This window comes from Schistocerca serialis, chromosome 4 (assembly GCF_023864345.2).
Source record: "Schistocerca serialis cubense isolate TAMUIC-IGC-003099 chromosome 4, iqSchSeri2.2, whole genome shotgun sequence".
In the NCBI taxonomy this organism is placed as follows: domain Eukaryota; kingdom Metazoa; phylum Arthropoda; class Insecta; order Orthoptera; family Acrididae; genus Schistocerca; species Schistocerca serialis.
Genome location: NC_064641.1, coordinates 688152380 through 688180080, shown reverse-complemented (window position 1 = coordinate 688180080; position 27701 = coordinate 688152380). Strand labels below are relative to the sequence as shown.

Here is a 27701-nt window from a genome sequence, read left to right as displayed (position 1 = left end):
GTCATCGCATGTAGCATATGTCTTTAGCCTGAAGATAGCCAGTGGGTGTTCGAAACCGGTGAAACTCAGGTTATTTTGTCATACACTCCTGGAAATTGAAATAAGAACACCGTGAATTCATTGTCCCAGGAAGGGGAAACTTTATTGACACATTCCTGGGGTCAGACACATCACATGATCACACTGACAGAACCACAGGCACATAGACACAGGCAACAGAGCATGCACAATGTCGGCACTAGTACAGTGTATATCCACCTTTCGCAGCAATGCAGGCTGCTATTCTCCCATGGAGACGATGGTAGAGATGCTGGATGTAGTCCTGTGGAACGGCTTGCCATGCCATTTCCACCTGGCGCCTCAGTTGGACCAGCGTTCGTGCTGGACGTGCAGACCGCGTGAGACGACGCTTCATCCAGTCCCAAACATGCTCAATGGGGGACAGATCCGGAGATCTTGCTGGCCAGGATAGTTGACTTACACCTTCTAGAGCACGTTGGGTGGCACGGGATACATGCGGACGTGCATTGTCCTGTTGGAACAGCAAGTTCCCTTGCCGGTCTCGGAATGGTAGAACGATGGGTTCGATGACGGTTTGGATGTACCGTGCACTATTCAGTGTCCCCTCGACGATCACCAGTGGTGTACGGCCAGTGCAGGAGATCGCTCCCCACACCATGATGCCGGGTGTTGGCCCTGTGTGCCTCGGTCGTATGCAGTCCTGATTGTGGCGCTCACCTGCACGGCGCCAAACATGCATACGACCATCATTGGCACCAAGGCAGAAGCGACTCTCATCGCTGAAGACGACACGTCTCCATTCGTCCCTCCATTCACGCCTGTCGCGACACCACTGGAGGCGGGCTGCACGATGTTGGGGCGTGAGCGGAAGACGGCCTAACGGTGTGCGGGACCGTAGCCCAGCTTCATGGAGACGGTTGCGAATGGTCCTCGCCGATACCCCAGGAGCAACAGTGTCCCTAATTTGCTGGGAAGTGGCGGTGCGGTCCCCTACGGCACCGCGTAGGATCCTACGGTCTTGGCGTGCATCCGTGCGTCGCTGAGGTCCGGTCCCAGGTCGACGGGCACGTGCACCTTCTGCCGACCACTGGCGACAACATCGATGTACTGTGGAGACCTCACGCCCCACGTGTTGAGCAATTCGGCGGTACGTCCAACCGGCCTCCCGCATGCCCACTATACGCCCTCGCTCAAAGTCCGTCAACTGCACATACGGTTCACGTCCACGCTGTCGCGGCATGCTACCAGTGTTAAAGACTGCGATGGAGCTCCGTATGCCACGGCAAACTGGCTGACACTGACGGCGGCGGTGCACAAATGCTGCGCAGCTAGCGCCATTCGACGGCCAACACCGCGGTTCCTGGTGTGTCCGCTGTGCCGTGCGTGTGATCATTGCTTGTACAGCCCTCTCGCAGTGTCCGGAGCAAGTATGGTGGGTCTGACACACCGGTGTCAATGTGTTCTTTTTTCCATTTCCAGGAGTGTACAAAGTATGTAAAGTATAAAGAAAGAAACACAATCACTTAAACTCCGTGGGTAGTGTGTCATTCTATTCCATTCTGTTTCGCGGCTGATCACTAACACATTCGCGATCGTAATGTTCTCCCTGCCACTAGAACAGTAAGGTTGCTGAACAAAGAACACTAGGATTCAGAAGGAAGATGACAAAGACTTAGTTTTGGAAGACATAATTCAAACATGTTGTGGCCGTTCCCCTCCTTAAAAGTAAACGTTATTTTACAATATTTAAAAGTTATTTGATAGCTTCCAATCCAGAGCTCTACAGTCCAGCTGAAAACGTATGCTCGTTTTAAAATCTGGCCGGTGTGGAACTGTCGCAATAACAGGCTAAAATAAAAATCTCTCGGGAAAATTAAGTTATCAGTAGAAATGTCATAACAGTGGCTCTAGATTTAGTATCTGACTGCAATATAAAACTATCTGTCGTTACTGGTGCCGCTAACAAAACAATTCAACACAAAACGTTAATCCACGGAAACAGTGATTGAAGCGCAGAATTTAAAAACTGCAAACTAAATGAAATTGTTTGGAAATAAATGGAGTACTCTTTCACGTCAGTTCCTTTTGTAAAATAAACTACCGCTCACTCATTTAAAAACATAATGAACTTTTCCAATAGAATTACAGACACTGTGCCTCGTAATGTTAAACTTCCTAACAGCTTTTAAAAATATAAACGATAAATTCAATAGCCCTGGTCTGGAGCAATTATGAACACATCACTCCAGAATGAATATACCGCAGCGACTGACTATTTTAAAATCAAATCTTAATTGCTTCCTCTTAAAAAGACATCCACAGGTGGATTACATAGTGCCTCTTGTTCTGCGTCTCCACCGCATCCACATCAGTTTCTCGGCTACTCCATTGCCCGGAGCGTGTTTCTGCGTTGCAGCTTGGACGTTCTTTGCGGTACTTACACAACAGACGGTCATAAAATTATTAGTAAAACAATATTTCTGCACTTTTCGCTCTTCTCTCATTACTCAACAACCATTTAAATTTCATTATTTTCTACTGTTATTGGGTTCTCCTTCTTAAGCATATTGCAATTACTTGAAGAGAATTTTACGCTTTTATTTACAAAGCATCTTCTGTGGTCATTCTGGAAATATGGATACATATGTTCGTACATTTTTGTTGTGATGTAACACCTATAAAATTAGCGTTCAATTTACTCATGGTGGATCTGCCTTGCGCTTAAATATTCTGCAAGTCACTGCTTTTTCCCTCGTTGTTTGCGGAGTTTGAGGTCGGAAGAAACTTTGTTGTACAAATACACTTGGCATTTTCATGTCTTTTTTTAAAGCGGTATTTGCATTTCATTTCAATTTATAAATAGAACTGCAGTTACATGCGTTCGCACTAAGCACAGTATTAGAGTGTTTATGTTTGTTCATTTGTTTTTCATGTAAGTTGTAAGTGTGTGTGTGTGTGTGTGTGTGTGTGTGTGTGTGTGTGTGTGTGCGTGTGTTAGTGAGCATGGTTGGGTCGGTGTGAGTTAGTGTAAATTAGTGAAGATCTCTTATACCTTCGTCAGAGATATCAGTGATGGAGGAGGAGCCGGGTTGAGAATTGGAGCTGTGGTTTGAATTTGAGGGGGAGGGGGTGGGGAGTAGTGATTATAAGAAAGAAACTGTGGAAGGAGATGGTAGTGGTGAGTACAGTCTGACTGGGGTTAATAATGAGTGGATGACGTATGAAGGGTGTGGTCGTTTGTATGTATTTGAAGTTATGTTAAGTGTCATATTAAGTGGTTCTGCAGTTCTATTTCTAAAATGGGATGATGTGCGAATAATGCCATTTCAGGATAAGAGAAAGTGCTTTGAAAAAAAAGGCAAAAATTGCCAAGTATATACGCACAACAGAGTTTCTTTCGACCTCAACCTTCGCTGACAACGAAGGGAAAAGCAGCTGTTTGCGGAACATATGAATAGCAGGCAGAAAATCCGTAAGTAAGTTGCACATCAACTCTATAAAGTTTTTAATCCACAACAACAAAAATGTGCAAACATATGTATCCATAATTTCATAATTATCACAGAAGATGGTTTGTAAATAAAAATGTAACGCGTCTAGTGTATAATTCTCCATAATTAATTGGGGTAAGCTTAAGACGAAGAAACCAATGGAAGATGGCCATGCAAACAGACATTCATTCTCTACATTTATGAATATTAATTTAATACTTTGCAGCCGAATAACAAAACATATTTAAGTGGATCAGTGCAGTGTGAAATGCATTGGAGTAGTTTGCAGGATTAGTTTTTACGTAAACTAAATGCTCAAAAGTTTCAATAAGTGTTTTAATAATATCCATTGCTTAGGAAACGAATGGGTTTAAGTCAGGGTGTGGGATACAGTTTTAATCTAACGTTGTTAAAGAGAATGTCCGGCTGGATAACTACCATAGGTGATTTGGCAGCATAAAAGTCTGGTTACGTTACAAGCTGGGAACAATAATAGTTGAGGACGGAGACAGTGTAACCTGTCAGAAATATAGCTTTTGGTAGTAAGACGAGATCGCACACTGTTCACAGAGAGCACCGGACTCAGCACCGCATTACGACGGCCCTTCGCTGCTGAGGTACGCCGTCTACGGCAGCGTCATCCAGTCCAACATCCTGCTCTTCTGGTATCAGCTCCTAAGTATTTTCAGTTTCATACGCCGCCGCATTTCTCGCAGAGGAGACAGGATGCTGGTTTTCGCCTGCGTTTACACTATTCCGTACTCTTTGTTTCCAATGGTGCTACTTCAAGCTCCGTTATGGCCGAGACAAATTGAAAACGCTGCTAGTTACTGATGAAGGAATCTAGTGCATTCAGGTTACGCTTGTAGTAGCTGATTTGCTTGGACGCTTCTTAAATACTAATTCAAGGACTGTGACTGAAAACCAAAAAAACAGACAGTCGTGTCTTGATTTAGAATTATAGCAACAAACTAGGAATATTTTACTCATCGCAGAACTACTTTCTCTTCCTCTGTTTATCTAACTTATTTGCTTGTTGCTATCTCTGTATGCCTCTATCTCAGCGTCCCACTAACTGGTCTTCCTCCGCTCTTACCCTCTGTCTCTCGAACTATTCGTTTCACTCTTGTAAGTATTTGCCTAGCATGACCTCGTTTCGTCAAATCTGTCAACACCGATTTACTTTCACAATACTCACGTTTTTGGTTTCACATTCATTCCATACAACAAAAATTTCTCGAATCCTTTTTCAAGATATGTGCGAAGCATTTAAAACTTAGACTATTTTATTTCCGACATGCTTTTTGGAAATCACTGAACTCCATGCACACCCTGCAGGTACAATGTTTCGGCGAAAAGTTGCAAGAACTGATGAATGACATCAAATTCCGCTGCAAAACGGTAATGTATTTTAATCGAAACATGGAATGAAAGCTAAAGATCACCATTTAGTGGCATACTTTCACTGTTGCACTAGAAATCACAGATACAGTACATTGATGTAAGTTTGAGACGAAAAAATTTTCCTTCCCAAAGGAACAAGCCATGACAAGGACCAAACGCGATTGGAAATTGCAAAGTAAAAAGTGTGCCCTCGACAAGTAAGAATGCATCTGTTAGTGTGACATTAAATAACCGGTAGTGTGTTCTTTCCAGTTACTCTCTGTGATAGAAAATAAAATATCAACAGCTGCAACAGTTTCATCATATTACCTTAAGCAACACTCAAATAATAACAGTCCCTGGCACATAGTGTTGGTGTTGTTCTACTCAAATGTCTGTCGTATGGTTACTGCACAAGGCAGAGAGACTGGAGTTGCCTCTACCTGAAACTTGAGCTAACAAGAATTACGCGGGCACCATCTGCGTAATTGGCGGAAGCAGTTTAATTAACGCTGTGACGTTGCAGGACCTCGTTTGCTAAACGTCAGCGTAGCTTCTGCTGCTGCTGCAGCTACTGGTAGCATGCGGCTTGGACGCCTATTAATTAGACAACCAGCGTCACAAGTGCAAACGCTATAAGCGACAAGTTCCTGCAGTGTTTCCTCTGTTTGGAAATGCGGGGCGTCATTTATCTTTAAGTTTTCTTATGTTCCTTTAACCTCTTGCTAAACATTCCTAACGACTACGGAATAACAAATGCTTATAGGATAAAATTTCGACACTTCTACCTGTCTGGTCGCGTAACAGACTCATAAAGAACGTCCTACGCACCCACTACCCACATGCCATAAAGATATCTCATCAATGATTGTTTTTCCATGTTAAGCTTACTGCAAATAAAGAGTATTTTTCACCACCTGCGTGTTAACATTTTGTAAGTACGACTGATAACTGTAAGCTTTTTTATCTGTAAGGTCACGCAACATACTCATAAAATAGGCCCTAAGCATCCACTATCCACATACCGTAAAGATATCTTTTTGATCAACGGTTGGTTTTTCCATGTTAAGCTTACTTTGTTTCTTCGAAATTGGTATTAATAGACCGAAAACAGTACTTTTTAATAAAATTTTGCCTCTGTTGTATGTTATGAAGTCCTGCGCGTTTTCCTTCGTTGTTAACGGCGGTTTAAATCGAAAAAAAAATTGGCATGAAAACAAACTTAACATCGGTTTTGTTTTTATAAACTGTACTATACTCAGCTTTGACTTCTAGGCCGCAGATCTCGGCAACAATTCAGTGATATTACTAATTCGTAGGTCTAACGAGATATTACTCAACAAAAATACATTTAAATCTGCGATCGTTGTTCTTGCGGCAATTTGAAAGGTGTTTCAGACTTTATGAAATCGTCTTTTCGGCTATGCTGTATGTTACGTAAGCACACTTTATTCGTTGCTACAATGGTAGTCGAATAGAGTTGGATCGTGTAAGAATGTCTTGGAAACTTTGAACGTTTTTGATAGGTCCTACACTAAACATAATATTCTGTTTAAAGTTACTATCTTAAAATGTACTTTCCACACCACAATACAATTCAGAACGTAAGAACAGTACTTATAATGTGTAAACGATAAATAAACAGAATGATAACAGCTCAAACTTTCTAAATAATAATGTACATACTGCCGAAGACACAGACTGACGAAACATGTTCGAACATAAACAGAACTGTATTCTGCATACGGCGGAACAGATTTCCAAAAACATTTACATGTAAAAATGGAGGAACTATGTGCACCTATTAATTACAGCTCCCCATGTGGAGTATATACCGAGAGTTCAATGACGTGATATTAAATTAAGTATGTCATCAGAATACAGTAGACTGTTTAGCCCTCAAAAAATATACTAACGCGCCAACAGCAACAATATTCGTTACAGCTACATAAATAATGTAAAGACAGTGTTCAGTCAATGACACGTACCACGTATTCTTGATAAAATATTCTATTTGTTCCCATATTTCACTATATCAAGATTTACAAGGGAGTGATTTGTAACATCGAATGCATTGTTGCCTACGTGTTTTCCAGAGATATATTTAGTAAAGAATATGCTGTAAATTAATCTCAGCAACAAACTTAATCTACGTAGACAAAGGTTCCAAAGAACTTCGATCAAATCTTCCACGTAACAATGCATATCCGGTAAAGAATCTTTCTTTCCTGATGACACTTATCCTATTTGGAGTTGTATAAACTTTCGAGTGTTTCGGCTTTCGGCATAACACTCGAAAGTTTATGCAACTCCAAATAACAAAAGTGTCACCAGGAAAAAAAGATTTTTTATCTGCCGCGGGAGTAGAACAATACCAGTCACAACCACCACCACGAACATTTCTATTAGACCTGAGAAATGTGTCTCACCAAGAAATAATATTGTGGAGCCGTATCTCAGCATAGTTTCAGCTGCAAAACCAGGAAGTCAACGTATTTATGTGATTGATTAACAAATTTACTCAATTATATTGGCCCTTATTTGATGAGTTCTTCGTTTGCAAATAGTCTACAGATGTCTAGAAAACGTGACGAGATATTTAATTAGTAAAATCCATGTGTCTCATCTTAAGTATCAAATTCCAAATTACACAATTTTTTTTGTTTGTCTGCTCTCAAATGCCATGATCTAACCATTAATTCTTTCATCATAGAAATTTCTGTGCTTCATGTTTTGGTTTATAACTCGGTGCTGTATTTTTATACTGGTTTCGTTTATTTATACCCTGTGTTTCTGTCGTTTGCACCTATTCTTTACTATCTTCATTGCCCTTCCTATTCACTAGGGTGCATCCCACGACATCTGTTTTCTCTGTACCTCTGGTCTGTTGTGGATATATCGTGGGAGTTAATCGTTGTTTCCCAACTGTGGTTTTCACAGTGCTACACAAGAAATTTGTCTTGCTTTTATTGTGTGGCACTTTGGGATCTAAGTATAAGAGAATAGTCCGTTTGTTTTGTTGTTAATATATGAAATTTCGTAGAAATATTCAAATTGTTTTGTTGAGGTACTTTAAGGAGGGAGCACAGCTCTCTATCGAGGTCATCTTCATAAAGAGCTAAAATCTAGACCAGGTAGTCTCGCTGTAAAGGGCGTCCCTAGAAACCGGATACTCGAATTCCGGTCGACCCATGTATTTCTTTAGGTTGCCTTTAACCGTTCACCTCTCAATCATTTGAAGATTCATCAAGACGAACACGTAGTTCGGATTCCACGTTAAACTATAGGAAAATATAGGTTCCCTTTCTCCAGTTGATCACTGGCACAGACTAAGGACATGCAAGTCGCTGAAGTGGTGTCCAGTTGGATGCCCCGCACCAGCCCTTTTAAACACACGAAGTTTTTATTACTTGGCAGTGTAAAGAGAGAGATGTGTTTTACTTGGAGGATAGTGTATCTCGGGACACGTGATGTTTCCTTGTCGGTGCTTCAGTGTAGTGGCCGATTTTGGAATCACATGAAGGAACACGCACTAGAGACCACCATAAGCAGTTTCTGGCATTTTCTATTGATTTTGTTGTTGTGAGATATAAGATTGTGTTTTCTGCAGCGTTTGTAAGTACTACGAGTTCTACATATTTAAGTTATGTATAATACAGTCCATTAAAATTATTAGGAGGTTATTGTTAATTCTTCAGTAACAAAGTTTGATGGTGAGTAAAATTATACATACTTTTAAAACTTATTGCATAACATGTGGACGGACAAGCAATAATTCGACAGTCGTGTACCATTTTGCATCTCGATAAAAGGTCCTCTACCACGGAACAAGTGATATTTGCAAATGGAGTATCTTCAATGCATTAATAATTTCCCCTGTCCTGAGACTGGAAATTTCCATTACCGACCAAGAGCAGATATTTAGAAACGTTTCCAACTTGTAACTGAGTTCTGATAATACTTCTTCTTAATTTGATGTCTCTCACTTGTTGCTGATTTATAGTAGTGTAATAATGTAACATGTAGACTATTAAATACCGTACTGACAAGATTTTCTCGATTGCTAGACATTTTACTTTGAATAGAATATTTGTTCCTGGGTTCCTCGGAACAAAGTTTCTCATTTGGAAAAATCTTACTTTTACGGAGTAATTTTTTTGGTTCCAGAAAATGACTGCAGCACATGTAAACGGAATACTGTCATATAAACAGTTCGAACTGCTGATTTTGTTTGACGCTGCAGCTGCTTTCTGAGTCGTTAAAGTCTCTGAAGATGTTCCCAGCATTGGAAGGCGAACTTTAAGCAGAGAATCATTCCATGGACCACGACCTAATGCCGATAAAACGAATCAACAATAATAAAAATACATTAAACTTCTATTACACAGCTGGCTAGAGGCGAAAGTCTGAAAAATGTTGCAAGATTCAACAACCCCCTCCCCTTTATGAAAAGTATTATCATCGTTTGTAAAATGTCCAGATAATGTACAGGGCTATTGAAGCGATTTCATAAATTCACTGTAGCTCCATTCATTGACATATGGTCACGACACACTACAGATACTCATAAAGTTTTGTTCGGCTGAAGCCGCACTTCAGGTTTCTGCGCTCGAGAGCGCAGTGAGACAAAATGGCGACAGGAGCCGAGAAAGCGTACGTCGTGCTTGAAATGCACTCACATCAGTCAGTCGTAACAGTGCAACGACACTTCAGGACGAAGTTCAACAAAGATCCACCAACTGCTAACTCCATTCGGCGATGGTATGCGCAGTTTAAAACTTCTGGATGCCTCTGTAAGGGGAAATCAACGGGTCGGCCCGCAGTGAGCGAAGAAACCGTTGAACGCGTGCGGGCAAGTTTCACGCGTAGCCCGCGGAAGCCTTACCGTTTACAATTGCTACAAGCCCTGACACCCGATGACAAAGTCAAACGCTTTGAATTTTTGGTGCGGTTGCAACAGCTCATGGAAGAGGATGCGTTCAGTGCGAAACTTGTTTTCAGTGATGAAGCAACATTTTTTCTTAATGGTGAAGTGAACAGACACAATGTGCGAATCTGGGCGGTAGAGAATCCTCACGCATTCGTGCAGCAAATTCGCAATTCACCAAAAGTTAACGTGTTTTGTGCAATCTCACGGTTTAAAGTTTACGGCCCCTTTTTTTTCTGCGAAAAAAACGTTACAGGACACGTGTATCTGGACATGCTGGAAAATTGGCTCATGCCACAACTGGAGACCGACAGCGCCGACTTCATCTTTCAACAGGATGGTGCTCCACCGCACTTCCATCATGATGTTCGGCATTTCTTAAACAGGAGATTGGAAAACCGATGGATCGGTCGTGGTGGAGATCATGATCAGCAATTCATGTCATGGCCTCCACGCTCTCCCGGCTTAACCCCATGCAATTTCTTTCTGTGGGGTTATGTGAAAGATTCAGTGTTTAAACCTCCTCTACCAAGAAACGTGCCAGAACTGCGAGCTCACATCAACGATGCTTTCGAACTCATTGGTGGGGACATGCTGCGCCGAGTGTGGGAGGAACTTGATTATCGGCTTGATGTCTGCCGAATCACTAAAGAGGCACATATCGAACATTTGTGAATGCCAAAAAAAACTTTTTGAGTTTTTGTATGTGTGTGCAAAGCATTGTGAAAATATCTCAAATAATAAAGTTATTGTAGAGCTGTGAAATCGCTTCAATCATTTGTAATAACCCTGTATTTTAGCGTTCGTCAATATCGTAGTCAAAACAAATACTAAAATAATGATCTATACTCTACACAGTAATGCGAGTCCTCTGATTATCTTACTGAGTACGGTGGTACTATAGACTCTCATCTGGGAGGAGTCTGGTTCGAACCCCATCCCGTCATCCAAATTTACGTTTTCCAAGGCTTCACTAAATCACTTACTATACTAGAATGGTTCATTTGAAATGTCCGCTGCCGCTTTCCTTACCCATCGTTCAGCAATCAGAGTTTCTATTCTGCCTCTAATGACTTCAACGACTGGCCGTCAAACTATAAATTTGTGCAGGCCTACATATGTAGGGAAATTAATTTTTATTTTACACTATGAGCTGCTAAAAACAAACCTGTATCTGCTGACAGTTTCAGTCTGCTTGTATGTCATCAGCCTGTATAGAAATGGAGAAAACAGTATGAGGCACATTTGACTATTTGGATAGAAATGTAACAATAATGGTGAACATACGAAAACTGTCATAACACAAATGTGACATAAATAAATTACATCTTATCGCAAAAGAACACTTGTTAGTAGCATGCATGCCTCTGCCACGAGAGGGGATTCCATTGCAGTCACAGATGTCTGCAGTGTGAAGTCACCGTGTCTTGTGATGTGAATTTATGTTGTAAGTTGATAAATGAAAACTATATTTGATGTAAACTGAATTGTAAGGATAGTGTCTTAAAAATTAAGTGCTTTGAAAGAGTATTTTGTGAGCCGAAAATTATATTTAACATCAGCTGAACTGTGGGAATATTGCTTTACAAAGTAAGTGATTTGAAACTGTATTTACTGAGACGAATTTCGTCTAAGTGAAAGATGATTCAATATATGTTTCCAAGTGGATGTTCAGGGAGCAAGAACAAATTCCATCCTTAATTTCTAGATAAGTGAAACTCTTCAGTTTCATGATATAACAAACTGACTATTCATTCTGTAACGTAGTATAATAGCTTCCCTTGCTATCGGTGATGTACAGATACCTATTTTTACACTCTTTCAGCATCAGAAAAGAAACATAGTTACATACTAGAGCAAAAAAAATTGCTGTAAGTCCTGAGTTGATCCTTGTGTTTTTCGTGGTTTGTAGCTGTCCATAGCCAGTTATGGTTTCAACTTGTGGGTACATAATGTCATGATCTTTCTTGCATCGGCCAACATCCATCCTCAGTCGGATTTTACATTGGTTGAAGGCCAAAGCCCGAAAAGTTGGGTTCACTCTGCGTGTTTTTCAGATCTTCATCTACTAATTTCTTGGGACCAACTTATCTAATCTCTAGTCTGTTTCTGCTGGCAGCGATCTGGATGTGAGGCGGTTAGTGATTTAAGGTGTAGGAGGATCGGAGTTGTTCTCTATCTTGTGCTCTAAATCCAGACATTCGTCAAGTGTTGAGTGTAGAACCGTTCGACGTGGATTTCTTGGTATGGGGACTGCCCTGCGAGATCAGTCGAGAGAAACGGTGTGCCTTTTACGTGTCTACTTCGAGAAAGAAAAGTTTAAAACGAAAGCCTTCCTGTCGCCATTAATAAGGTGATCAGAAGAGCTGATGCAGCTCTGAATAGAGATTACAACATTAGTGTAAAGATGGACAAGAGATAGCGAAAAATCATCATCACTGTAAAAACGCTATACGTTTAAGCGGATTAACAAGATACATTCATCTCCTGAGAATACATTACTTCGTCATTTTTATGATTTTATAGCAGAAAGTAACATTCAACATACATCCAACTACTAGTCACCCATATCAAAGCAGTTCTTTCCCAAGGCAGTCGCACGCCTTTATTTGAAGTTCCCATTATGGACATTTTTCTGGCCGTAAGGTCACCATACTAATAAGAGACTCGTCAGAATGAAGCAACCTGTTTCCTGTAATGAAACGCAATAAGCGGCAGGTTAACTCTTGACACGTGAGCTAATGGCACACTGTGCATCACATTTAACTAAAAGCATTTCACGTTAGAGGCTACTGACATTATTACTGAAACGGCCTGCTGGATTTCTTCGTTGACATCGAATGACTAGCCCACTTTCGAATTGTCCGTGCACTCCTGTTGGACTCAATCTGCCATTACTGCATCTCTGCTGACAACACAGTGTTCCCCGTCTTTTTTTTTATACTCATGAGAGGCTTCTCGTGACATCTAGTGATCACTTCCACTTTACATAGGAGTGTCCTGATCCTTCTGATCAGACAGTGTACAGCTCGCGCAGGATACCCTGGCCGATGCGCAGTGACCAAAAAATGGTCGAAATGGCTCTAAGCACTATGGGACTTAACATCTGAGATCATCAGTCCCCTGGAACTTAGAACTACTTAAACCTAACTAACTTAAGGACATCACACACATCCATGCTCGAGGCAGGATTCGAACCTGCGACCGCAGCAGCCTCGTGGTTCCGGACTAAAGCGCCTAGAACCATTCGGTCACAGCGGCCGGCAAGCGGTGACCAGTTTTGGTCCAAAGCGCTGGGCGAGTTCATTCGTTTGTTCGGAAGGGGAGGTCGATAAGTGTTTCCCACCTTTCGGCCGGTCAGTGATGACAGAATCGGGGCGCGCACCCTGCAGTCTTTCTCAAACAGTTTATGGAAACTATTCGGTAAAAAAATTCATTTTTGCTTTACTTACAGCTTTATATCTCAGGTTCATGTTGTGCCCATCATTTTGTTAATGGTCATAGTCATTACGTGAAAGCAAGACACTGAACGAAATTCGGAAAAGTGTGCAACGCCAGCGATAAAGCTGGAGAGAAATATCCGCAACATTCCTCATATTTCATAAACGGTTTCAGATATGGAAATGAGATTTTAGCAAATGATAGTATGCAAAGAGGAGAGTATTTCACAATATCATTATTATATAAAACTTCATTATCTACCATGATAATCTAATTGCTACAGACTTTTCTGGTGAAAGAATTTTTAAGGGCCGTGGATAGCTGGTGAAACGAGAAATGCTATGGGTTTTGGAACAAAATAAGTGAAGACATTCGGCTTTTTTCGTACCGGGGAGGTGTTTTCTCATAAGCTACAGACTTTACCTCAGTTCCTCACTTAATGAATTTAATAACACAGAGTTTCATATTTCTCTCGCAGTTGTGTCTCCGCAGCGTGTTATTGAGGTAGGACAGTGAAAACTTCGCTGTGTTTTGGCACAAAAAGCAAACATCAAAAAACGAACACCTAAACCTTTCTGTTCGAGCTCTGATTTCTCTTATTTTATTTTGATGACCATTCCTACCTATGTAGGTTCGGCTCAACAAAATATTTTCTCATTCGGAAGAGCAAGTTGGTGACTGAAATTTCGTAAATAGATCTCGCCGTGACGAAAAACGTCTTTGCTTTAATGACTTCCATCCCAACTCGCGTATCATATGCGCCACACTCTCTCCCCTATTACGTGATAATACAAAGCGAGCTGCCCTTTTTTGCACCCTTTCGATGTCCTCCGTCCATCCCACCTGGTAAGGATCCCACACCGCGCAGCAATATTCGAACAGAGGACGAACGAGCGTAGTGTAAGCCGTCTCTTTAGTGGACTTGTTGCATCTTCTAAGTGTCCTGCTAATGAAACGCAACCTTTGGCTCGCCTTCCCCACAATACTATCTATGTGGTCTTTCCAACTGAAGTTGTTCGTAATTACCCAGGTACTTAGTTGAATTTACAGCCTTGAGAATTGTACTATTTATCGAGTAATCGAATTCCAACGGATTTCTTTTGGAACTCATGTAGATCACCTCACACTTTTCGTTATTTAGCGTCAACTGCCACCTGCCACACCATACAGCAATCTTTTTTAAATCGCTTTGCAACTGATACTGGTTTTCGGATGACCGTACTAGACGGTAAACTACAGCATCATCTGCGAACAACCTAAGAGAACTGCTCAGATTGTCACCCAGGTCATTTATATAGATCAGGAACAGCAGAGGTCCCAGAACGCTTCCCTGGGGAACACCTGATATCACTTCAGTTTTGCTCGATGATTTGCCGTCTATTACTATAAACACGCAGCTTCTTGTGTTGCCCATAGTTTGATAACCAGGTCGAAAGTCATAGTGCCTGCACAGTGTCTATATTCGTGTACAGCAGATTTTTGGCCGTAAACCTGCGGTGGATGAGAAGAACAACCAGTAAGTGGTGGCAAGTGCGGTGGTCACGTGCGTGTGTTGTTGCAGGAGAAGGGCGAGCCGCGGCCGTACGACCTGCGCTCCATCGGCCACTATGGCGTGCTGGGGCTCGGCTTCTACCCGCAGGTCTACTACTACTGGTGCGTCGCAGCCGACACTCACCAGCATGTCTGCTGCACGGTAGCGCTGAGCTGGCCTCCTCACCAAGACCCGGCTGCTTATTTTACTAGTTTTCCATTACTGTTGTTCATAAACGTTTCTTATTACCATATTTTCAGTTTATCTGCTTGTGACTGCAGTATTACGGCACGTGTCTGCTTCTGAGCGTAGCTAGGTGGCAATGCTAGCTACTGTGCTACACACGTAGATTGCAAGTAGTTTCATTTCGTACTTAACAATCCTGCAGAATGCATCTTATGTTCCAGTTGCTAGCCAGTTTTTATACCCGAGCAGCAGTGTAAGAACTGACTTGTTATTGCTAAATTTAATTCCTTTTATCTGGTCTTGTTTCGTATGGTTACATCTATTGCTTCAAATTTTCTGTTGCTCAGTGGCTCTATCACGATTAATTTCATTAACTGAATGGTGATATTTGTTCTACATTTTTGTTCTCAACGCTTGTTTAGGACGTTATCATCTTTTTTTTAATTTCTTTAATTTTTTTACCAGTACCAATATGCTATTTTCTTCATTTCTTCAGTGTACAATTTTATGCTAGATTTCTCACAACCTGACGCAAGTCGCGTGCGCTGTTTTGTCAGTCAATACTTGTCTTCGAATATTAAATGTCAACTATGAGTGATTAAACTTTTGAAATTTTTTTAGGTTAATTCTGTATCTGTGCCAGAACATCATTTCAAGCTGTGGACAATGTCATTCATTTAAATGTTTGAAAAATGTTACGCCATAGCAGTACGATCCGAAAATCCTTCTACATGCAACAGACAGTGCGGTGACTACAGCTGTTATGGAATACGTGAAATGTATTCGCAAGGGCTATCATTGACCGTATAATCGAATGATAATGAAACTTAGCAACGGACAGGGACTCAAACCTGGATTTCCCGCTTATCGAAATAAGCCGAAAAAACTGGTTCGAGACACAACCCGGCACCAAGTTTCATTGTCATCGTTGCATTATGCAACTGACGGAATTCCGTATTCGCAAATGCGAATACATTTCATGTATTAAGAAATGTTGTTCATACAGGGCCGCCTTATATAACAGCTTTATTGTTATTACTCATTCCCATATCTGTGTTGCTGAATTTGTCACTATTTTCCTGATTTCATATGGACTTTCCAGCACATAAACTGCTTTGGGTGACCGTCCTTTTCTAAGAAGTTCTTTATTCGTTTAAATTACTCTGTAAGTTGTGCTCACGGCTGTTGTGAAAAATGTTATCTACAGTGCATTCACTTGTCTTCAATCCAAGCTGTTCCTCTCCTATGAAACTGATTTCAACTCTTTCACCACCTAGGGACGTATATTTCTAACGATAGGTTTCAGAGAATCCATGGGACGTTGCTGCATCTTATCGTTGCGTATTCGTACAATGTTCCAATTTATTTGCGCCAAAACCGTTTCACACCTTATCACAAGTGATTATTCTCAAAATATCTATCATAAATCAGAATATAATATGATCACTCATTTAACACGTCCCGACAGCTGCGCGCGTTAGCGCATCGGTTCCAGGATTCAGGGAGTCGCTCCGGCCCTTATCGAATCCGCGCTCCGAATTAACTACGAGGCCTGGTGTACTGGCAAGCAATTCGAACACGTTCTGACGCTTTCGCGTGTATAACACTAGACGCTATTAGGTCAGGTACACGTTCAAAAAAAATCAAATGTGTGTGAAATCTTATGGGACTTAACTGCTAAGGTCATCAGTCCCTAAGCTAACACACTACTTAAACTAAATTGTCCTAAGGACAAACACACACACCCATGCCCGAGGGAGGACTCGAACCTCCGCCGGGACAAGCCGCACAGTCCATGATAGCAGTGCCCTAGACCGCTCGGCTAATCCCGCGCGACTCAGGTACACTATTTCCTTCCTAGCCATGTATAGAATAGCATTTTGGCCCTGCGTAGACACTGGATAAGCCCAGGAAAAAGAAGAAAAAGTATCATCATTTACTTCATTACCACTGAGACGTGTAGAACTCACCTCAAAACACCAGGGGGACACGTCTGGAAAACGAAAGGGTGAGAAATATGTTTTCCCTATTGCTGCAGGTGACAACGATATTAATTAAAATAACCGTACGTTAATGTCTTTCACTCCAGAAAACGGTTAAAAGTGAAAGCCGGGGGGGGGGGGGGGGGGAGAGAGAGAGAGAGAGAGAGAGAGAGAGTTTTATTTGCTGTTACGGCGAACGTGCGGTGTAAGTACCGTATCTGGTATTGAGCGGGAAGCACTTACTCCTAATCAGGCGGCAGTCACTGCAAGACGTATAGGCACGTAGCTCGGACAATGTCATGTGGCGTACCGTCTTTGATTAAGAGTAACCTATTCGAGCCATGACTTTAAGAGAAGTCCAAGAATAACGTCGAACCATTCAGCATTGCAGACTGTCGTGTGAGATGTTTTATTATTCACGTGGGTTTTACCGCATTTGGTGAACTTGTAATACTCCTAGTTCACCGTTTTGGACTGTGGTAAGTCATAACCGGAACTAATATCCAGCTACACGTCAACCAGTTGGCTAGCGCCTGTGGGAAATTAAGTTAGCAAAATGGACGCTAAGTATCTATTTGACTTGTTACATCTCCTAAGAAGATACTTTTTCTGATGATGTCTCATGAGAGTCGAAATCGGTACGTTACAAGTACGTCAAATGTGACCAAAAAATTGTGAATAAAAAAGTTTTTATTTTTTAATAGACCCGTCTTTTGACATAGTCAAATTTTAGTTTGAAGTCAAAGGCAACTGCTTACACAGTTGTGTACAAACTCTCTGAGACCTTTCGTTACTGATCGAATTTAAGAATTACTGATCACGTACCTTGACGGGATCGGCACGTTAGTTTGGTTTCGGCAAAGTCAGTGGTAGGTAGGTTGGCCGGAAGCCCTTCTTGTCAGCACTCCTGTGTACATCATCCACGAAAGTCCTTATGGCTGTTTGCTAGCAAAGATTTACAATGTGGAGTAATCTTTGATATAGTAGGATTCCACTACACTTGAGAACTTCTATTTTTAATCTTGTCTTCGTCAGCGATCTAACGATTTTGAGGGAAATGTTTGTTGAAAACGTACTGAAATGCAAGGAGACAGGAGTAGGCTAAACAGAACATATCAGTAAATTTAAATATCATACGCGAATCAAGCTAGAGAGTGAAGTAGATCATTATCGTCTTCCTTCGAAGCATTAGGCCACTGCCTGTTTCGAACTCACAAATAAAATCATTCACATCTTTTCCGAGATCTCCCAGTGCCTGCTTTCCCATCTATGACTTGGCATTGCCAAGAGCTGCTGTCTTCAATTTTCACGTTACTGTTTTTTTTTCATTCACATTCAAAATATTTAAGTCTGCTCCATTATCTTCATTTCTAAATACATCTATTCTCGTAGAGCGCTTCGTCCTCGTCCGGAACGTCACCTCTGCTATTTGATATATTTAGATTAAAGTTCAGTCTTGATCACGTTATGTCTGTTTTAATGAGTAACCGGTTTCGGTTTTTTCTATAAAACCATCATCAGACCCATTGGCTCCCTTGGGTTGGTAGGTGGAGCTCTCCTTGCTGCTGTGCAGTCAACTGATCAGTTGACTGCACAGCAGCAAGGAGAGCTCCACCTACCAACCCAAGGGAGCCAATGGGTCTGATGATGGTTTTATAGAAAAAACCGAAACCGGTTACTCATTAAAACAGACATAACGTGATCAAGACTGAACTTTAATCTAAATATAACAATTAATTGATCACTTTAATCCAAAAATGTTTACCAAAATTCTGCATTTGAATTTTTAAATTTTTTAATTTGTTTATTTACTTGTGGAAGATCAGACTTTGCTTACGTACGATAAGACAGGAGCTGTTATCACTTAATAAGATTTCATGGTGGTCTCTTTTTGCATGTAATGGGCCAATATACTGCTAATGGTACCACAGAAAGCTTCTAACTTCTGTATTTTATTTTCAAAATTGTTGTGAAAATCAAATCTTGTATCGTAGACTAAGTAAGAGATTCGAGAGACTTTTTCTGAAACAGAATTATCTGAAATAATTTTTTTGTGACTGGATATTTTCCCTGGAATTCCGTTTTTTCGTTTTATTACTAGAAACTTTGAAATTGTTTTCCTTGTACATTTTGTTCAGCTGATGTACTGATCTTTGGAGTTCATCTTCATTCTTTTGAATAATGACGATATCATCTGCAAACAGAAGCACATTCAGGTACTCTCATCATTCGCTACCTCAATTCCTTTATTTACTTTACGTTTCTGTATTTATGAAGCATGAAGTCAATGTAAACATTAAAAAAAGCTGAAGTCAGAAAGGACTAGTGAAGAGAAACGCTAGTGCGGCAGTGAAGTGGTGGACTCTGTCGCGTTGTGGTGAGACAGGGTTTGGTGTGGTGCCGACAGGTACCGCTGGCTGGACCGGCGCTTCGTGGGCACGGCGGCCGCCACGGTGCTCAAGAAGATGCTGCTGGACCAGTTCGTGCTCACGCCGCCCCTGCTTGTCGCCTTCTACGTCAGTGAGTACTCCTTCACGCATCTCGCACACCGACAGCTATAACGATATGTTTACGTAATGTGTATACATAAACATACAGTTATAAATGTCCCTGTACGGGCGTCAATTATAACGATATGTTTACGTAATGTGTATAAATAAACATACAGTTATAAATGTCCCCGTTCGTAGTCGCTAATTATAACAATATGTTTACTTTTGTGCTGTAACATATAGCTATAATCAGCGGTGGAAATATATTTGTGAACGCCGACCGTGTGCGGCTGTTTCTTGTTGGATCGTCTGATCAGTCGGAAGCTGCATTGCAGAGGAGAGTAAATGCCTATTCAAAATATAATTATTTTGGGATAGCTCAACATGAATTTCCTAAGGGACCGTAGTTTATCGTGCATTTACCAGTAGAATATGGCGCGGAGAAAATATTTCGCCGCATGCAACTTCCGTCCGATCTCGACGAAAGAATTCGTGACTGTGAACTCTCTATTTGGCAGAAACATAAAGAAAATTGAATAACTTCGTGAAGGAGTGAGACATAGATTCTATATTAAATAAATAGTCCATACATCGGTTCCATTTAACTCTGAATTTATGGCAATTAATAGATGAACTTACACTGCAATGAAGGATTTAAAATGGATGCCGTTCTGACTGGCACTTCTCTTCTCGTAATGAAAATAATTCCTTTGACGTTTTCACATACACGGCACACAATAAATCTACTGCTATGCAGTATTGCACTTTCAGTATTGCACTTTCAGTATTGCACTTTCAGTATTGCACTTTTACTTTACACTAAAATAATATTATTTTTAATGATAATAATACGGCGGCAAGACATGCGCGTCTGACACAAGTTACAAGAGACAAGAGCAAAATGAGTAACTATTCATCGACAATACCTCGTACATCAAAAAATGTGTAAAAGTGTTCTTCTTCGGTCCGTTTTTCGCGCCGCGGTTTTCAAAGTCAATAACTGACTGCATCTCTGACGGCGCTTCGTCAATAAACAAGTTGCGTCACAGGTCATTCACCTTTTACATTCTCGCAATATTATTTGCTAACTGTAGCTGTTGCCGAGCGACTGCTCGATTAGTGAATGATTTAAAATGATAAGGCAATCACATAATGTTACACAGCCTTGTGGTGATTACACAATTAGAGGGTGATAAAAACTTTAAAACAACTTTCCTCTCAACCCACCGAGTTTCATTTCGTTTCCTCCTCCCCTCCTGGGTGTTTCACATTTTTTTAGTCAAGAGCTGTAAATGTGTTGATCACACATGGCGTGTTAGAGGCGTTGCACATTAAAAAGAAATCTTTTTGAATCGTTACACTGTAACAACCACACGTTCACGCGTTTTGTTGCGCTATTTAATTGGATTTGGGCGTTTCTGCAACGTCACTATAATATTTAACTATGATAAATTGAACTTCTTCCACATCCTTCAAATCAGCTGCCCGCCAACAATTCTCACTGTATTCGAGTCCCACTCCACCCTGATCAATCGTTCAGAAACTTCTATCCCAAATACATAGCAATTATTTTGTTTTCCGTATTAAATAATTTTAGAAAATATTCTTTCTAGCATCCCACATGTGAAACGTTAAATTACTTCTCATCTCTTGAAACAGTAAAAGTAGCTCACTGGAAAATAGTCGTAAGAGCTGTATGTCCACATAGTAACTCCTACTTGCTTGTCAATTAACTGCATTCTCTTACCAGCACTTTATCATTGTCAGTCAGATTTTAACTCTACTCTTACTTACTCTTGTCGAAAGCAACAATAAATTATAAAATCTACGTCAGATTTGACAAATATTTTGACAGACGAGCTGTCACTCGGAGCACCTGACCTGAAGGGGCCACCTTCACTGTTTCAGGTATGAGCCTCATGGAAAGGAAGAAGGATCTGTTTGAAGAATGCAGGAACAAACTGGTGCCAACGTTCAAGGTACGCAACTCCACTATCGTCTCCTACTCGCTTCTCACTGAAATTTTTTTGAAGATTCTGTCTTATTTTTTAACTGTTCCCCATGACTATTCCTTTGCTGTTCTATTTTTTAATTGAAACACAGACCATTTGTAGGAAACCAATATCCATACATTAAGCATATCATCTACAAGATGAAGCCTATGTAGTTATGTCATATTAGGCCTATCTACAATGTCCCCTATAGTATTAGAATTTAGTATAACATTTTTTATCGTCTGTAATTAGATGTGTGTTAAATGAGAAGTCATTTAGGTGTATGAGAAACAGCAGTGGTTGTAGTAGTGTACCTTACAGAACTACATTGTTTGCCCCACTCAGAAAATATCTCCTGTCTTCAATTGTTGCTTTGTACAAAACAAATTTTTGTATACTTTTTGTTAAATATAGTGTGAGTCATCTGTTAATTACACAAGTAGTTATGTAAAAGCATTTTATCCATCTTCAGCAAGTATATTTCTGTTTGTTGATATAACAAGCAACCAGTTGCACATAAGAAATTTTATTTCCTTTACCGGTGCCTGAAACCAGTAATGGGAGTAAAATATCTTTTGTACAACTGGTTGCTGATGGTTTCAACCAATTCCGTAAAAACTGAGTTTTTCTAACGTAACATTCTGATTCACACAAGAAAAGATGTCGGACAGATCACAGAGAATAACAGGTCGAGCCTTGTACAAAACCATTCTAAAATTCAAATAACGATTTACTTGGTGTATTGTTATCGCAAAAGTGGAACACTATGCAAGAGGATATTACTTTCTTAAAAAAAATAGATATCAACAGTAAAACAGTTTGATATAATTCCAATTACCTTTCTTATTTATTGTGTATTATCTATTGCCTATTTTAACCACCCGAAAGATGCCCTGATTTAGCGATACATTCAACATTTCACAACGGGTGGAACTTACGACAACAACCTTTCTGTGTCTAGTTGACAATACGACAAGCTGTAAAAGCTTTTATTTTTGAGAGAGTTTATTTTTTATTTTAACTTCAAATTATGAAGTGGATTTGAGTGCACCCTCGCTTAATTTTATGGTGGTTTCTTTCTCAGCACACATCATGAATTTTCAGCTGAACCAATTACCTCTCCTGCATTTAAGAAATGACTTAAGAACAGCTATTTCCTGAGACATGGATTTATAAATTTTCCTTTCATATCAGCAGAGATGTTAACTTGTTCTGTGAGCTGTTCTCTATGCTTGCTTCTAGAATTTTTAGTAACTTACTTTCACACATCTGAGTATTTTTGAGAAAGCGCAAGTTAACCATGATCGTTACTTGTTCTTTTCAACATATAAATTTTGTTACAATATACTCAAGTAACACTAGACATGCTAGGTTTTTTGTAAGGCTTTTCAACTTCAGTCTAGGCTTAATTAGTTTATTTGGAAACAAATTAAAAAAAATTGTAATAACGAATTACAGAATAAGTTAAACCTGACATTGGCACTTTGTGTCTCGAAATCCAGTCTTGCTTTTCAATGTAGTTTTTGTACTGGAATCTTTAATTATCCTAAACTGATGCTATAGTGGTATCTTACTATTTTACGACAAAAGGTTCTTTATCTTAATTAGCTACCATTCTTCAAGCACCACACAAACTGACCTTAATTACTACGCTTTACTGCGTTCCAGAAAACATAGACCTAGTCCCACAATGGTGATATCAGTTGTAACATTTCAAACCAAAATAATTTTTCCCACTATAAGGTGCAAGTTTCTGGTTCGATTGCCATTGGTGAAAGTGCATAGGTGACGTTACAACTTACGCTTTTATGTCAGTAAATTTTCTGTTTAATGCCTCCGTGACAACTTATTCAGAGTGGTCCACACCTTTTACCATTGGCCTATGCTTATGTCACCATACACAAACTGTCTTCAGAATTACGGACTTTGTTGAGTAAACACTGCATCATGAGTATCATTCAAAACACACATCCATACAACGTTGCATTCCTAGCAGATCATAAGATATACTCTGACACTCTTATATCTTATATCTTATGTCGATATTAGACCATTAAATAACATATAACGTGCTTGGCTGAAGTATTATTTGGGAATTCAGTACTGAGAGAGTACTGAGAGATACAATCATTGTTTTAGGGGCTTTATAAAGCTCGTAAGTAATGAATCACGACAAAGGAGTTGTACACAGACCTAAGTAAATATCCCATACCACCCGTTATATGTGTATATGTGTTATGTTGTACTTCAAATTCTATTGACCCTTGAATTATCAAACTAACACAAACAGAATTCTAGGAGATTGTCTAAAACAAGAATGTCTGCTATTTAATTAGATCATCTAATTATTACTGCAAGTTTTACAGGGATACAATATTTGCCTTTTAGACACAGAATAACAGATCTAAGAATAGGTCCTAAACCAGCGCAAAAATACTCCTGTCGGAGCATAAAAAAGTTGAATATGTTTCCCTTCAAAGACTCTGACAGAACGAGGCTGAGGCAGGTGGTTCACACTTTTCTGTCAGCCTTTTAAAGAGGAACATATTCGTCATTCTCGTATTCTGACAGGAACATTTTTTTGCTGGTTCCCTTCCTTTCCTGTTACAGGAAAGTGTGCTGCTTGTGTGATACAAACTTCAGAGGTCAGTAAAGTTTTGACAATTTATACACTTAGACACATTTATATTCCCTGACACATTTCTATACTCTGAGACACATAAACAACCAACAAGCTCGCATAATACAGGATGATTCAAAAAGAATACCACAACTTTAGGAATTTAAAACTCTGCAACGACAAAAGGCAGAGCTAAGCACTATTTGTCGGCGAATTAAGGGAGCTATAAAGTTTCATTTAGTTGTACATTTGTTCGCTTGAGGCGCTGTTGACTAGCCGTCAGCGTCAGTTGATGCTAAGATGGCGACCGCTCAACAGAAAGCTTTTTGTGTTATTGAGTACGGCAGAAGTGAATCGACGACAGTTGTTCAGCGTGCATTTCGAACGAAGTATGGTGTTAAACCTCCTGATAGGTGGTGTATTAAACGTTGGTATAAACAGTTTGCAGAGAATGGGTGTTTGTGCAAAGGGAAAAGTTCTGGATGGCCGAGAACGAGTGATGAAAATGTAGCACGCATCCAGCAAGCATTTGTTCGCAGCCCAGGAAAATTGACTCGCAGAGCTAGCAGAGAGCTGCAAATTCCACAATCAACTGTATGGAGAGTCCTACGAAAAAGGTTAGTTATGAAACCTGAACGTCACCTACCCGAGGCGATGGATCGGCCGCCAGGCAGCCCGTGACAGAGCACTTCATCACTGGCCTCCAAGAAGCCCTGATCTTACCCCCTGCGATTTTTTCTTATGGGGGTATGTTAAGGATATGGTGTTTCGGCCACCTCTCCCAGCCACCATTGATGATTTGAAACGAGAAATAACAGCAGCTATCCAAACTGTTACGCCTGATATGCTACAGAGAGTGTGGAACGAGTTGGAGTATCGGGTTGATATTGCTCGCGTGTCTGGAGGGGGCCATATTGAACATCTCTGAACTTGTTTTCGAGTGAAAAAAAAACCTTTTTAAATACTCTTTGTAATGATGTATAACAGAAGGTTATATTATGTTTCTTTCATTAAATACACATTTTTAAAGTTGTGGTATTCTTCTTGAATCACCCTGTATAATGTTAAGGCAAGATCGTCTGCTTTATATTTTTTTCTGGATGCTTTGCTAATCGATCGCAGTTCATCGAAAACGCCCGGATTATGATTTGTATCTTAAAAGGGCAAAAAATTTTATCAGAAATATTTTACTAAGTTCGCAGTCTTTATAGTTATACGTAATTTCTAGCAGTCATTTTTAAGTTTTTTTCAGCTGTGTTATGAGACTGTTTAGCTCATTTATAGTCACTGCAATACCACTTTGGACGCACTTGAATAGGCGGGAAATGCCCACTATACAGCGATAGCGTGTCGTAAAGTTTTATCACGAAAAAATGCTGAGCAAAAACGTAGTTTGGTGACCTCAGACACTTAAAATGACCATACAACATTTGCCATGTGTTTATTGTGTCAGTTAACACTACATTTGTGTCTCAGACCGGGTATTGTGCATCTATCTTACGTGCTTAAAGTATGGTAACTTCGAACCTGTGGATCTCGGCAAAGGATAATGACACTGAAAAAAAATTCATAGTTCCCCGATTATCATCTCAAGAACATTTGCTAAAAATTTCGACGATTTGCCACGAATAGAAATTATACAAATTGCCATCCCCACACTTGGTGCTTCTGGTACACAAAAATTGTGCTTTTTTCGGATTTATCTCGATTACAGATACAGATTTTCGAAAACAGGAAAATGGCGTTTCTAGATGAATTTCTAAAGAACATACAGTTAAAATTTGAGCCACTTTCTGTGGTTAATTATTTAGAAAATTTAACCCAAGGTGCAAAAACGGCTAATAAGAGGGTTTTGTGGTTTTTTGCATATGTACGGTAACTTTGAACCTTTGGATCCAGTAACGGATAACGATACCGAAAAAATGTTCAAAGTTCCCCATGAATCTCATTCTGAAAATATACAGCAAAAATTTCGACGATCTGCCATGAATAGAAATTATACAAGAGCGATCCCCGCAACTGATACTTTTCGCACCCAAAAATCATGCATTTTCATGTTTTGATAACCATGTAGAATTTCGAAAAGGGGAAAATATCCTTCCTAGATTAAAGTCTAAATAATGTACAGTTAAAATTTTAGCCATTGTCTGTGGTTAGTTATTTAGACAATTGCCGTCCAGTGTGCAAAAACGGGTAAAAGCTGGTTTTCTTCGCGAATTTGAACTTCTGCATCACGGTAATGGATAACGATATCGAAACAAATTTTCGAAATTCCCAGAAAATATCATCTTAATATCATGTGGCAAACAATTCGACGTTCTGCCACGAACAGAAATTACAAAAATTGCCACCCTCACAATTGGTACTTTTGGTGCTCAAAAAAACATGGTTTTTACGAGTTATCTTAGGAAACGCCAATGAACAAATGATGCTTTTAAAAAGTGCCTAGATCCACCGTACACCACACCTAATGCAAAGGAACCAACCGATTTGTTCCACGTGCCTTGGCTGGGGGAAGTGTGTGATATTTAAATTTTGATTGCATCTACATCCACGTGATTACTCTGCTATTCACAATAAAGTGCCTGGCAGAGGGTTCAATGAACAACCTTCAAGCTGTCTCTCTACCGTTCCACAGCACGCGGAAGAAACGAGCACTTAAATTTTTCTGTGCGAGCCCTGATTTCTCTTACTTTATCGTGATGATCATTTCGCCCTATGTAGGTGGGTGCCAACAGAATGTTTTTGCAATCGGAGGACAGTTACAGTACGCACATTCCTCCGATAGGAATGCGAATTAATCACATTTTCACGAGCGGCTTTCTTAAACATACTGGTACCTTGCATTGTCGTGCATGGACCGATTCGTACTGGTAACACGGTTTAGCACACATTCTCTTCCTCTATGATAGCCAACCGGTAAGGTAAGGGGGGTTGTTGTAGAACTTGCTTCTTTTTAGTACAACGAAAAACCAGTCCAAAGCTTCGGGCTGAGACCCATTTTCAAATCATCATAACGTAACCAAAATGGAATTTCCGAATATGTGAAAACCATGTCAAAGATGTTCGCGCTGTAACTGTTCGTTTCTTGTTTTTGACGCGGAAATACCATTTTTGACTAGGTTACGATGATTTGAAAATGGGTCTCGGCCCGAAACCGGTCATCGAGAGAATAAAAAAAGTTAAATTTATAACTCTGGATTGGTTTTTCTTTGTACTGATTAAGAGAACGTGCTGACCCACGGCTGCTCCAGCATGCTGGAAGTTCGTGCTTCTTTGTAGCCAATTCATAGTAAAATGGGAGTGAGGCATCAGGATACTTATCTGGGAATATCTGGGAGGTAATTTACAGTTGTAGCATCCTCGAGGGGTGCAGGCTAAGACTTGTCCCTGTTCTTAGTAGTAGGAGCCGTAGGTTCGAATGGCTTTGAGCACTAAGGGGCTTAACATCTGAGGTCATCAGTCCCCTAGAACCTAGAACTACTTAAACCTAACTAACCTAAGGACATCACACACATCCATGCCCGAGGCAGGATGCGAACCTGCAACCGTAGCGGTCGCGCGGTTCCACACTGACGTGCCTAGAACCGCTCGGTCACAACGGCCGGCAGGACTCGGGGCACTGGACGTCAC

General features: G+C 40.4%; 1 protein-coding gene across 2 annotated transcripts in view; it reads left to right on the top strand.

The window, feature by feature from the left end:
• The window catches only part of LOC126474178 (mpv17-like protein), a 160862-nt gene that overhangs the window by 123307 nt on the left and 9854 nt on the right, over positions 1 to 27701 (top strand). The window contains exons 3-5 of one of the 2 annotated variants that reach the window (XM_050101642.1): positions 14825 to 14916; positions 19370 to 19482; positions 21363 to 21433. In XM_050101642.1, the coding sequence (XP_049957599.1) occupies positions 14825 to 14916; positions 19370 to 19482; positions 21363 to 21433 (276 nt within the window). Of the gene's footprint in view, positions 1 to 4082; positions 4178 to 14824; positions 14917 to 19369; positions 19483 to 21362; positions 21434 to 27701 lie in introns of both variants that reach the window. The other variant, XM_050101640.1, reaches the window with a different exon arrangement.